At 50.0% G+C, this 12050-nt stretch overlaps 1 protein-coding gene across 10 annotated transcripts in view; it reads left to right on the plus strand.

The window, feature by feature from the left end:
* Positions 1–12050, plus strand: part of CADM1 (cell adhesion molecule 1) — a 134932-nt gene that overhangs the window by 105272 nt on the left and 17610 nt on the right. For 5 of the 10 annotated variants that reach the window (XM_038161184.1, XM_038161187.1, XM_038161185.1 and 2 more), the window contains exons 7-8: positions 1191–1363; positions 4977–5048. In XM_038161184.1, coding sequence (XP_038017112.1) covers positions 1191–1363; positions 4977–5048 — 245 coding nt within the window. The remainder of the gene's footprint in view (positions 1–1190; positions 1364–4976; positions 5049–12050) is intronic. The other 5 variants (XM_038161186.1, XM_038161190.1, XM_038161188.1 and 2 more) reach the window with 1 other exon arrangement.

Genomic DNA, 12050 nt, shown 5'->3' on the forward strand with positions numbered 1-12050 from the left:
TGTGAGGCATCCAGGGACAGGCTTCTCTGAGCAGCAGCTACTGTGTCATGTACCACCTGGGACTCCACAGCACAAAGAGCCCTTTAAAAGCTGTAGCCAGGAGCATTCAAACCCTTCCCACCCATATTGAAGTTAAACTGCATTTGGGCTCTCTCAGGAGCTGCTGCTGCCCACACTGTGTGCCAGTTCTGTGGCAGCGAGGGACAGAACAGCAAGCCCGTGTCCAAAACCAGCCAGTGCCCAGCTGAGTTTGCTTGGTGCTGGATCCAGGCAGTAGCGTGGCTGGGATGTTGAAGCATCAGGAGCTTCTGCATCATGGCTGTCATGTACTGTTGGACCCAGGGAAGAGCCTGAGCCGTGGGATACCTCTGGCAACATGAAGTCCCATTGCCAGCCTTGGAGCCAGGCAGGCTGAGCAGTGCTGTGCTGCAGGAAACTCCCCTTTAAGAGGAGTTGAGTGGCCTGCACAATGCTGGAATTTTCTTGCTGAGAAAGAGCTGATCTGTCCCCTCACTGCTGCTTAAAGATGCAATAAATGTAATAATAATAGATGCTAAACACCCCCACAAAGTCAAGGGACCCCCCCCCCCCCCAAAGCCCTTCAGCGCTTCCAATCTTTACCAGCTCTAAGAACCCAGGCTCATTTCATTCCCTGGATGATGCAGACCCCCTGCCCACGTGGATTCCATCAGTGTGGGCTGCAGGAAGGGGCTGCCAGGCGGGCTGGGGGACAGGAGAAGGGCTGCAACTCCCTCCGTGCACAGCACGGCCTGCTGAGGTCACCGGGTCCCTGGCAGCTTGTGGAAGGGTTCAAACTTGACAAAACCTTACTTGTTCTGCTGTCCAGCTCTGCCCTCAGAGCACCCCGTGGATGAACACTGAGTCTGTAGCCTCAGAGCTTTCAGGTTTGCTGAGTAAGCGAATGATTAACCACTAATGAACTTTCTTCCTGCTTGCATTAGTGTTTTCAGAAAATTTAAGCTCTGGATACAGTTTCCTGTTGGGTTTATATAAATTTAAATTGAGGAAGCCCAACGGCATCTGGGCTTGAGTAGTGCAAAAAAGTATGTGTTGTTTCTTTACAGTTTTTCTTGGTTTGGGCTTTCTGTCTGTGGATGAACTTTTGAAGATGCCATCTTGACCATAGGAAAATAGTAATGTGACTGTTTCTTTTTCTCCCTCCTCTGTAGGCCTACGGACATGAGGTGGTTAAGAGTAGATGATGAGATGCCTCAACACGTTGTAGTGTCTGGTTCAAACCTTCTCATTAGTAACCTAAACAAAACAGATAATGGTACATACCGCTGTGAGGCTTCCAACGCGGTGGGGAAATCACATGCGGATTACATGCTGTTTGTATACGGTACGTGAGAAAAACCACCGTTCTTCTAGACTCGTTTACACCTAATTGCAACATGCCCTGCTCCGAAAGCTGTGACAGAACTTACCGTTTCTCAATGCCAGATTCGCAGGCAGCTCCTGACGCCCCGAGGCTGTGCTGGGCTGGGGTAGGGGCTGGGAAGGCGCTGGGTGCTCTGGGGCTCACGGGGCACAGAGCCTGGCCCGGCTCTGGGAGCTCCCACCCCGTGCTGCCAGGTGAAGCCTAAGGAAAAGCCAGAGCAGGGGCGTGGGGAGAACTGAGCAGTTCTCCTTGGACTTCTCAATGATTTCTTGTCCTTCTGGTAACGCCTCCTCCAGTGGCCTGAACAATGGTCCCAGGGGTCCTGAGCCTTTCACTAGCGAGTTAATCAGCCAGCATCCCCAAATAATTACAAACCAGTAAATAAACTGGAGCAATGAGGTTGCCTTCAGCCTGTCTGTGCGGCTGGGCAGACACTAAAACATGCCTCAGCATCTTTTAAAGCACTGTTAAGTACCTGCTTTGATTCTTCCTTTCCTCTGCATTACTTTGGCATTGCTGTGAACCTCATGCTCCTGCCGTGAGGTGTTGCATGGAGTGGAGATTCAGGAGGCACTTGCAGAGCGATCTCCCAGTTTAATGATGAGCTGTTCCTGGGGCTGCATATTTAAACTTTCTCTGTTAAGGGCGGTTGTGTGTGGCTGGGCTGAGTTCCTGGTGGGTCTTGGTCTCATCGACCTGAACGATGCTATGGTTCCGCTCAGATGGGACAGAAGCTTGGTTTGAAGTTTGTTCCATGCAACAGCCGCCTGAAGCTCTGCAGTCTGAGCTCTCTGGTAGTTGCTCTGATCCAGTCAAAGAGTGGAGAACCTCCCATACCTCTCCAAATGCCAGCTCTGCAGGAGTGATTTTAAGGCCAATCTTAAAAACTCGCCTAAAGATTCAAGGTAGTGTCAGCTTTGAGCTTATACAAAACTTATGTACCCCATCATATAGGTAGTTTTTCTAGTGCCTCTCACTCCACAAGACTCCAGTTTACAAAATGAAGTCAGATAGGCATTTAGGATTGGTAATTTGCATGCTGACAATGTAAAAAATCCACTTGTTTACGTCAGTGTTGAAAGAAACAACCAGTGTGGCAGAGAGCAAAGCAGCTGGAATAGGACACAGGCAGCTCCCCACGAGATGGAGACCATGAAAGCTGCTGCCATAAAGCAGCTGTGGGGTGGGTGTGGTTCTGTGTACCCACCCTGGGCCAAGGCAGGGCTGGGGGGACCCACCCAGCATTACTGACCTGAGGTTTAGGGCTCGTGGGCAATCTCACACAATTACCCTGCCTTTTGGATGTGAGCGAGAATAGACAGCGCAGGACTTCCTGGGGTTGCTTCCTCTTGGGATTAAATCCCCAGGAGGAGACCCCGGATAGCATTACTTGGAAGGAGATGCAGGTTCCCAGGGGATGGAGACTGTGGGTTCCAGCTTGGGCATCTGGCAGATGTGTTGTCCATGTGGAAGAGGGCTGCTCGTGGGCGGAGAAGGGTTTTACACACCCCATCACCTCCATGTTTGGGACCATCCTGCTAGGCTCTGCCACTCTGGACAGCACGAGGAATCCTTTTAACTCTTGATTTAAGAGGGAGAAGTCCAGAGTGGGGAGGGAGTGGTTGGGCTGTGGCCATCAGCTGAAGCCTCCTGGTCCAGAGCCCAGCTGGAGCTGCTGTGGGGGGAGGTTCAGCATGGGGGTCTCACCCCGCTCAGTGGTGGAGCACTTACCCCTCTGGCCTGGGGCTTCTTTCTCCACCAAATCAGCCAGCTCGTGGCAGCCCCGGGGTCTGTGTCCATGCAGCCCTGTCTCTGTGGGATGGCAGGAGCCTTGGGGCAGGCTGTGCCTCGCTGGCCCCACCAGGCCAGCTGTGGCTGCTCGTGGCTCCCAGGCCACGTCAGGGCGGGAGCTGGGGGCTGCAGACACAGAGCAGGGTCTGGCACAGCCCCGGGAGAGGCAGCATTTGGGCAGTCCCATTCCAAGGGACATCTCTGCAGGTCAAGGGTTTGACGTGGTTCCGGCAGCTGAGCTGTGCCCAGCACCTCCCCAGCTGGGGATGTATAATCACATTGACACACACTGGACACATGCTCATTTCTAAGATTTATTTTATGCTTTTTGTCCCCATGGGTGTGGGCAGATACATTGCTAGAAACTTCCAGCTCCATTAGAACTCCAGCTTTTTTTTTTTTTTTCTTTTATGGAGGAAGAGCCCGCGGCACAGCCAGTCCAGGCTGGTCCGTGTGAGTCTGGGGGCCCTTCCTTCCCCCAGCACTGCTGTGCCTCAGCTGGGAGGGTCCCACTGCTCCCAGGACAGGTGTGGGTCAGGAGTGAGAGAGAAGCACAGGGGCTGAGATCCTTGGGGTGTAGAGGAAGGATAGGATTGCTCATAGCACAGCGAGCTATGGGGCAATGTTCCTTAACTCTTGGGAAGTTGGATGGAATATAATAATGGTGCAGTATATAATTAAAGTTCAGATATCTTAATTAGGGGATCCAAGGGAGCTTGCTCAGAGATAAAAGAGTAGCAGATGTGTTAGTGAGGAACAGCTGACGTGCTACGGAGGAAACCTAAAATCAAAAGCCCATGAAAGGTTTCATGCTCTATTATTGCCGAATGAATCCGTAGTTCAAAGTCTTTCTGACTACTAAGTGCATTCAGTTTGATCATCTGGGCATTGATACATATTTTTTCTTTTACATCTTCTCATATCTACCTTCTCCTGCCCGATAGTTTTGATAAGGATGTGTCCCTGTGTGCAACTTCAATCCCGTGACGAGCAGCAGGGTTTGAATCTCAACAGGTCCAGTCCATCTGAGAAATGGTCACAGAGAGAAACATCTCATTAACGATGCCCTAGTAGCAAAAACAAGGGTGTGCAACTGAAATTGTCAGAAAAATATTGACTTTTTTTAAAATTAAAAGATCTTGGTGGAATTCCTCATACCTGGAAATTGATACTCAGCAATGGTGTTGCTCATTTCTCTGTATCCCTTACCATCTTTGAAGTAGTTTTTAACGTCCTGCTGCCGTGTGTTTATAGAGGAAGAGCAGTGAGGTTCACGGCCCTGGGAAGACAGTGAGATCTGTTCACGTGCTGCTAATATTCAGGCTGTGAAGCACAGCAGGGCCTCTCACACAACCCTCCCACCTGGGTTTGCAAATGTATCCGTAGACAACCACCAAAGCACCACTGTGTCTCTCCTTGTACGTGCAAACTGGTCTTTTTGTTGTGGAAAGCGTGCAGTTTATTTTCCTTATGCCTCTCCCATTCCATTTCTCTCTCTCATTGACTAATTTATGCTGGGTTTTATTTGGTTTTTTTAGCATTGTAGAAGGCAGAAAGGGGAGGTTGGGGCCAGGTTCTCCAGCCTGGGTGAGCGTGGGCGGAGGATCTGGCCCCGCTGTCCCTGCTGGGCTCCCCCTGGGATTTAGCCAAGGAAGGGCTCCCAACCCTGTGCTGCTTCTTAGCATCCTTGTTTTCCTCTGATCACGATTGACCGCTGTTGTGTTCTGCTTGTTTTTTTCTTAATTTGCTTTTTTATTATTTTCCTTTTTTATATTTTATCCAGATCCCCCCACAACTATCCCTCCTCCCACAACAACCACCACCACTACCACCACCATCCCTACCACCATCACAGGTATGGTACCTTCATAACCATTGGAAATGTCCTGAATGTTTATTGTCTTTTATGTATATAAGCAGAGCATGAAGCCTGGGGAAAAACAACAAACCAATCACTTGCAATTTTTTTTTTTTTTCCCTCAAATACACCCACCCACAGCACGAGCCCTGGTCCGGCAGCTCAGCTTGTCAGACAGTCCTTGCCGTGGGTGTGGGTGTTCCTGAAATGTGGGAATTGTCATGGCAGGAAAAGTGATTAATCCAGTTACTGGTGGCCAGCAGTGGGTACTTCAAATGCAGGATGCCAAAAGCCTCGGAGCTCCCTTAGCACGGGCAGTCCTTTCAGCCTCCGTCCTGTCAGAGTCAATTTCTGGGCAATTTATAGAAAGTTTGGTCTTCGGCAATTCAGTTCACCTGATGTGACTCAAGATGCGTTTTCTCATGCCAAGATGTTGGTATTTCTTTGTGATAAGCTTCTCCCAGAAAGGGGAATTCCACCAGTTGTTTTTATTGTGTGAATACCATCCATAGGCCCCTTCTCGAGGAGCTGCCTTTGTGAGATTTTCCATGTCTTGTGAGAAAAGATGAATAAAAACAACCAGCAAGATCATGACATCTCTCTGACACATCCTCATACCTCCTCACAGACCTGACTCATCAGGAAAACCCTTCTGATTTATTTGTAACCATTTGCATTGTCATTTCTCTGACCTTTCCTGTTCCAACCGCTGCTTTTGCTTTTGCTTGCTGCTTTTTGTGGGTTTTGGTTTGGTTTTTTGGTTGTTTTTTTTTTTGAGGCAGAGGTGACAAACAGCAGGTGAGGATGGACCATTGAATAGCTAATGGCACAATGTTTACTGTTGCTGTAAACCACCCTTGTGTAAATGCCTTCACGTTTTATTTGCTTTTATGACGCTGCTCAGCTGACTCTCACCACCCTGCCCAGGGCGTTTCGTGGCTTCTTTTCCTTTCGAGGTTTTTGCACCCAAGGCAGGCTCTGCTGGCACGGACACGCCAGCGAAACCTCTCTCCCACCGTGCCTTATCGTGGCCAGCGCCGCCCTGCCAGCCCGCGCCGCGCTCTGCTTCCTCCCCGCAGGTGCCTGCCGGGAACCCCAGCTCCAGGCACCCGGCCCGGGCTGCTGGGATGCCTCTTCCTGTGTTTTTGATTTCTAGACTTAACCCGCTTTTGTTTCAGAGGAGGTTTGAAGCTTTCTCAAAGCCTCCCTGAGAGCTGTTGGCAGAGAAGCTCGGCCGTGGGTCCCACGGGCTGTACCTGGACGTGCTCACAGGTTTCTTTCTTTGACGGTAATTGCTCGTGCTTTCAGTGAATTTTGGAAGGCTAAATGGAACAATGTGTCTTGATGCTTGGATAACCCCTTCAGTTAATCTGGGTGCCTGCAAACCTCAATGACTGTCCTTTTCTGGGAGCTGGGTTGTTATCAGCCTGTGGTTTTAGGGATTGCCCCAGCACTGCCTTCCAAAGCCGCTGCTGCCCTCGCTCGTCCTCACGTGCTGTGTCAGGTTCCACAGCAGTGCTGGGTTCTTCCCAATAAACAGCAGCTTGGTTGTTTGCTGTCCTGCTGCAGCTTGGCTGTGGATGCTCAGTAGCCTTTGGGCTTTCCTTCACGTAGCTTTCCAGTTTTTTTTATATTAAAAGTAAGAAGGGGAGAGAGATGGTTCTTGCAGTCGGAAATGGCCGTGTCATCAGCCTGGCAGAGGTCCCTTGGGGTGAGGAGCTCGTGACTGTCCAGCATTGTTCTCTCACCTTGGTTTGCAGTAGTGGAGGATCTCAGACGCTGGTGGCAGAACCCAGCGGGTCTCCATTGCCTTGTTGGTGCTTTTCTGCATTGCCTTTGAACTGCTGAGGAGGCTGGAAAAGTAATGATGTGATATTGCTCCCTGATTCCAGCAGTTCCCGCTCGCAGTTTGTCAGAAGAAGATTTACTAATGCTGATAAGGGAAATTATTATTTTCTTCCCTGGCACTGAGTCTTCTTGACACGTGTCTTACCATCCTCTGCCCATGAGTTCAGTGTGCGTTTCCTACCCAGAGCAGCTGAGGCTTCTCTACCCTCTGTCGTGCAGAGATCTGCGTGTGTGTCCCCTCCAGTCAGTGCTCAGGAGCATGGAGCCACACCAACTTCTGCCCTTCAGTAGTTATGAGACTTTGTGGCTGGAAAAAATTAGATCAAATTAACATAATCTCTAGAATTACATAGCAGAGTAATGTGTTGGAACACTTTTCAAAGCCTTGAGATACACCCGATACCTTAATTCCCATCCTCACCCAAATGCTCCAGTGTTCTTCCTGTCTGACAGAGGAGAGGTGGGAGACAACAGGGTGTTCTCTGAGCTGCTGGCAATCCAGGCATCTGGAGCCAGCCCAGTGGAATCCTGTCCTTAGCATGAGGTGGGTTTGAAATCTGCTTTGTTTTGCTTTTGTCCCCTACTTTTAGTATAACCCCGACATAGTTCATGTCCCCTGGAACCATGGAGTAGTTCTGAAAAACAGTTGTCTTGCTTTAATTGAATAAAACATGGGGAAAGAGGCTGCACTGAAGCAGTTTCTGGCAGGTGACCCTAGAAAATTCTGCCCTTGGAGCTGTCCTTTTGATTTATTGGTTCAGGGAGTTTCTGGGGGAGCTCTTGGAAAGCTGACCTGATGCTTTCTCCAGTGGAGGACAAGCTGAGCAGTGAAGTTTCCAGACACTACGACCTTTAGAGCTTTCCCTCTGTCACTTTAGTGTAGGTGCTTGAAAAGATTTCCTGCGTGACAGCTTGATCTTTTCCACGTATCCTCCAGCAGCATTGATATTCCAGCCATCCTTTGGTGTTTCAGCCGTTATCACTGCCGAGCCCTTTTTTATCAGTTAAATTGTCCTTGTGGCTTTCTTCATTAAGATGTACAATACGATACAGCAGAGCAAACAGCATCATTTGAATTACCCTGGAGTCACTCCTGGAAGTGCTGGGCTCGGGCTGCTGTTGGTTCCTGGGAAGTAAAGGTCCTTAATCACAGCCCAGCCCTGACCTGGGTTCACCTGCCTCCCGCAGCCGCCCGGCCGCTGGCACGCCCCTCCCCGGGCCCCGGGCGTCATTCATAGGTGCACATTTGCATTTCCCATTCTTTCTCCACAGGTGGAATTGCACAGGTGTCCTGGCAGCGGTTTTGGTGAAGACCTGGGGGTGGCACGTGCAGGGTGCCAGTGTTGCCAGCCCTGCAGCGGACGCTGCTGGCTCCGCAAAGGCACTGCTCTCCATCCTTTGCAGCAGCAGCAGGCTGGGGGTCCTGCTGTCCCCCCTGGAATGCCCATTTACAGCACATTTTAAAGCCCACTGATCCCTTGGAGTAGCAGGTGTGGGGTGGGGGTGTCTGTGTATTTCAGGGGGCTCTAACATTGCAGGCAGTGGTTTTCACTTGAGAATTCCCAGAGGTGCTCCAGCCCCTTCAGTGAATGCATGTGGAAAGCACCAAGCCCCTCCTGTGGAAACAGCTCTGAGTTCCTTCCCGAGGCTCAGGATTTGTACGGGCAGGAGCAAGCTCTCTTTGGCTTGGAGGTGTGCAGTGAGCTCCAAAGCAGGAGCTGAGAATTGATGCTGAGTTGGAGTATCAGCTCTTGAGCAGGGGCGCATGGTGGTGGAACTCTCCTGTCACCCACAGAGGCAGGCACTGTCTCCTGAGAAGCACACCTTTGTGTCATCCCAGGTGCTTTAAAAATAATAGCACATGGAAATGTGAACTCTGTGAGCAAAAATAAGTTGCAGGTTTTCCGAGCATTTCACATGTCAAAAAACTTCCTCAAAACAAGAAAAATTATTTTATCCTCAGTAGGAATTTGTCCTGTCCTAATTACAGCCGGTGGTGTGAGAAGCTGCAGTTGCAGGGGATTTATTCCAGCCGTAATCCCAGTGCCTGGTGGGCTGGAAGAACGCAGTCCCAGTCATCCTTTTCTCAGATTTCCTTGCAGTGTGTGTGGGAGGCAGAGAGGCAGCGAGGGGATGTCTAAAGCGCTGCGTCCTGGCAGGATCGTGACGTCGGCTCAGGTACGGCCACTTCTGCCCGGGACTGCTGCAGGTGCTGACCCGATTATGGAGTTTAATTGTAAAAACACGTTTATTCCCCAGTCAGCGCAGAGTGGTCAGCTGCAGCGTGGCTGTCTGGACTCTCTCTCTGTCTCTGGCTTCTCCAGGGACTGGAGGTGCCCACGCTGCCAGCGGAGATGGGCGCATCAGCAGCAGCGGGAGGGCTCCCGGTTTCTCTCGGCATTCCCAGTCTGGTGTCGGGCTGTGACACGTTCAGGTCCTTGATGCCACTGTGCAGGGACGCAGCCCAGGGATTTGTTCCCCCAAATTATTTATTATTTAACTTCTGCTTTCTGTTGAAGGTTCTGCCTGTCCCTGGTAAAATGTCAAGTTAATTTAAAGATGATTCTTCGCCTTTCTGACATTTTCATCCAGGATGTGTCTGCATTAAAGGGGCTAAAGGCAGAGCTGACAGGCCTGGGACAGGAAATAAAATGAAATAAAATTCAGTCTTTCAGTCCCCTGTCCAGCCAGTAGCAGGCAGAACCTGTCATACGTGGCCTTACTTTTGGTGACACAGCAGAAGCAGTGCACAAACCATCATCTTGCTGAGCAGAAGCGTGGGTTGTGTGCAAGCTTGGGCTCGAAATCCAACCCAAATCCTCCCAAATCTGTGTGGAGAAACATGCAAAAGCATGGCTGGAGCCACTGTGTTATTTCAGACTATTTTTGTTCTGGTCACACACAACATCCATACAGATTGTGATGATTTTTGTGAAACACCTGGTCTGCTAATCAAGCTGTCCCCAGGGCCCATCGCAGCACACCTGGACCGGGGCACTCAGTGCCAGCCTGGAGCTCTGTACAGAGCAGATCAGGGGCTCAGGAACGCAAGGGACATCTCCATCCATCCTTGGAGGAGCGTGTGGTGAGGGAGAGCATGGCTGAGCTGTGGGAGAGGATGGGTGGGTCACTGCACTCTGGTGTTTGAGCCCCATCACCCCTCAGCTCGGGCATTGCTGTGGGATGTGACATCTGTGCTGGTGTCCCACAGAAGTTTCATCCAGGGGAACACTGGGAGGGGTTTTGTAGGCCTTCTCATCAGCCCCAAGGCCCTGAACCAAAGCAGGGATCCATTTGCAGTGCTGCGTGCTGTTCCCTCAGGCTGCTGCGAAGGCAGCAACGTGCAGGAACTCACACTGGCCCCGGTCAGTGCATGTGAAGTAGTCTGGAAAATCGGGAAGAATAAGAGCTCCACGCGTCAGGGATCAGATTGGCTTTTGGTTTCAGTTCAGAAAGCAATTTAAAAAGCAATATATTGAATGGATATCTATACTTGCTAAAGCCTCTTTAAATTTAAAAGGCAGCAGCGTGTTTTGCCGTTATTTTGTGGATGTGCTGCTGTAATTCTGTGTGCTCTTCAGCCCCAGCACCGAGTACCTCTGCAGGGCTGCAGCACTGCAGCATTCAACAAGGGGAATTTAATTTTGCTGCTGGGGGTTTAATATTCCTCCATCGTGCTTGTTCTGTTTGAGGCTGTGGACTAATTACGGCCAAGTTTAAAGGGCCTGGTCTGTCATGCTCTGCAAACAGTTGGAAGTTGGAGAGAATCCATTTGAGAAAACAAGGAGGCTCAGCAGTGGAGCTCATAACTCTGAGAAATGTTGCCCAGCTGCCTCCATGCAGTAATTTTATAAATACGTGTGTGTATATGTGTGTGTGCCCTTGCGTAGCTGCCTAATGGGGTGGTAAGTGCCTAGAGCTTGGGTGTCATCTGAGCTGTCCTAGCTGGCAGATACTTATTTCTTACAGCCAGTGCTACACAGAAATCCCGATAAAGTGAAATTTGCAGCTTTGTACAGGCCATGGTTACTCCTTTGGGTATCTTCTGTAACTATAAACCAGGCCTCTGAGGAGCTTTTGTACAGGAAGATTTTGGAAAGCCTTAACATTGTTCTGCTTTTCCTGAACAGCATGTTTAGTTCTCTTCCTGATTGGCATTGGGCAGAGAAGCCTTGATACTAAGATAGAAAATCCCACGTTGAGTCGAGTCTGTTTGGTTATGTGATTTCTGCATCCTCTTGGCTTTGCTGTGCCTGGTAAACCCACCAGCTTTCCATTTTAAATGACAGCTGTCAGCCTTGGGTGACCGTGTAGCGTGTTGGTGGCTTGGGACCAGAACGGTGCTTTTTTGTGATGGCAGAGCCTTTCCTTGGCTTTGGTCAACTTTAGTTAAACCAGGAGCGTATCAAAGACTTCTTGTTGGTCAGCATTGGATGAGAAGAGATGGTTTAAACCCAGGATTCAGAAAAGCACCTTTGAAGTTAGCCAGACCAGTAAAGTTACGGGTTGTGTGAGCAGCAGCATCGCAGGGCTGGGCTGTCCCTTCCCGGGTGGGGAGTGGCAGTGGCGGGGCCGGGACGCGTGTGGATTTACAGGAATGCACTGGTTGGGTACCAAAGCACCAGTGACAGTTTTCTCTCCTCTGCCACGTGACGATGTAGAAACACCCCAGTGTCAGCACGTTCGTGTCTTGAGCACGGAGTCATTCCCTGCAGAGCGCTGGTGTGCACAGTCCTTCTTCCCAGAGAAGACTGGCACTGGACAGGACTCCCCAAAAGCTCACTCTAAACTTTAACCGGTCTGTGTTTCCTATTGCAACCATCCAAACCATTTGCTAATCATAACTTTGTCATTCCAGCTGCAGCCAACATGTTGTTTGACGTGGATATTTGTTCGCACTTACAACCGCTTGAGAACTTTATTTTGTGTAACCTGTCGGTCTCTGTCCCCGGACGGGGAAGCGAGATGCACTGTCCAGTTTGCACTGTTTCTTGACTAATAATCTCTTCCAGCACATCAATACAAGTTTGCTTCCAGCAGATTCTCTATTTATTGTAAAAGCTGACATAACTTTTTTTATTTCAGGAAGACAGTAAATTGAGACTATTTATAGATGCCAAGATGCTATCTCAGGAATTAATACTCAGTTTT

This window comes from Motacilla alba, chromosome 24 (assembly GCF_015832195.1).
Source record: "Motacilla alba alba isolate MOTALB_02 chromosome 24, Motacilla_alba_V1.0_pri, whole genome shotgun sequence".
Classification (NCBI taxonomy): Eukaryota; Metazoa; Chordata; class Aves; order Passeriformes; family Motacillidae; genus Motacilla; species Motacilla alba.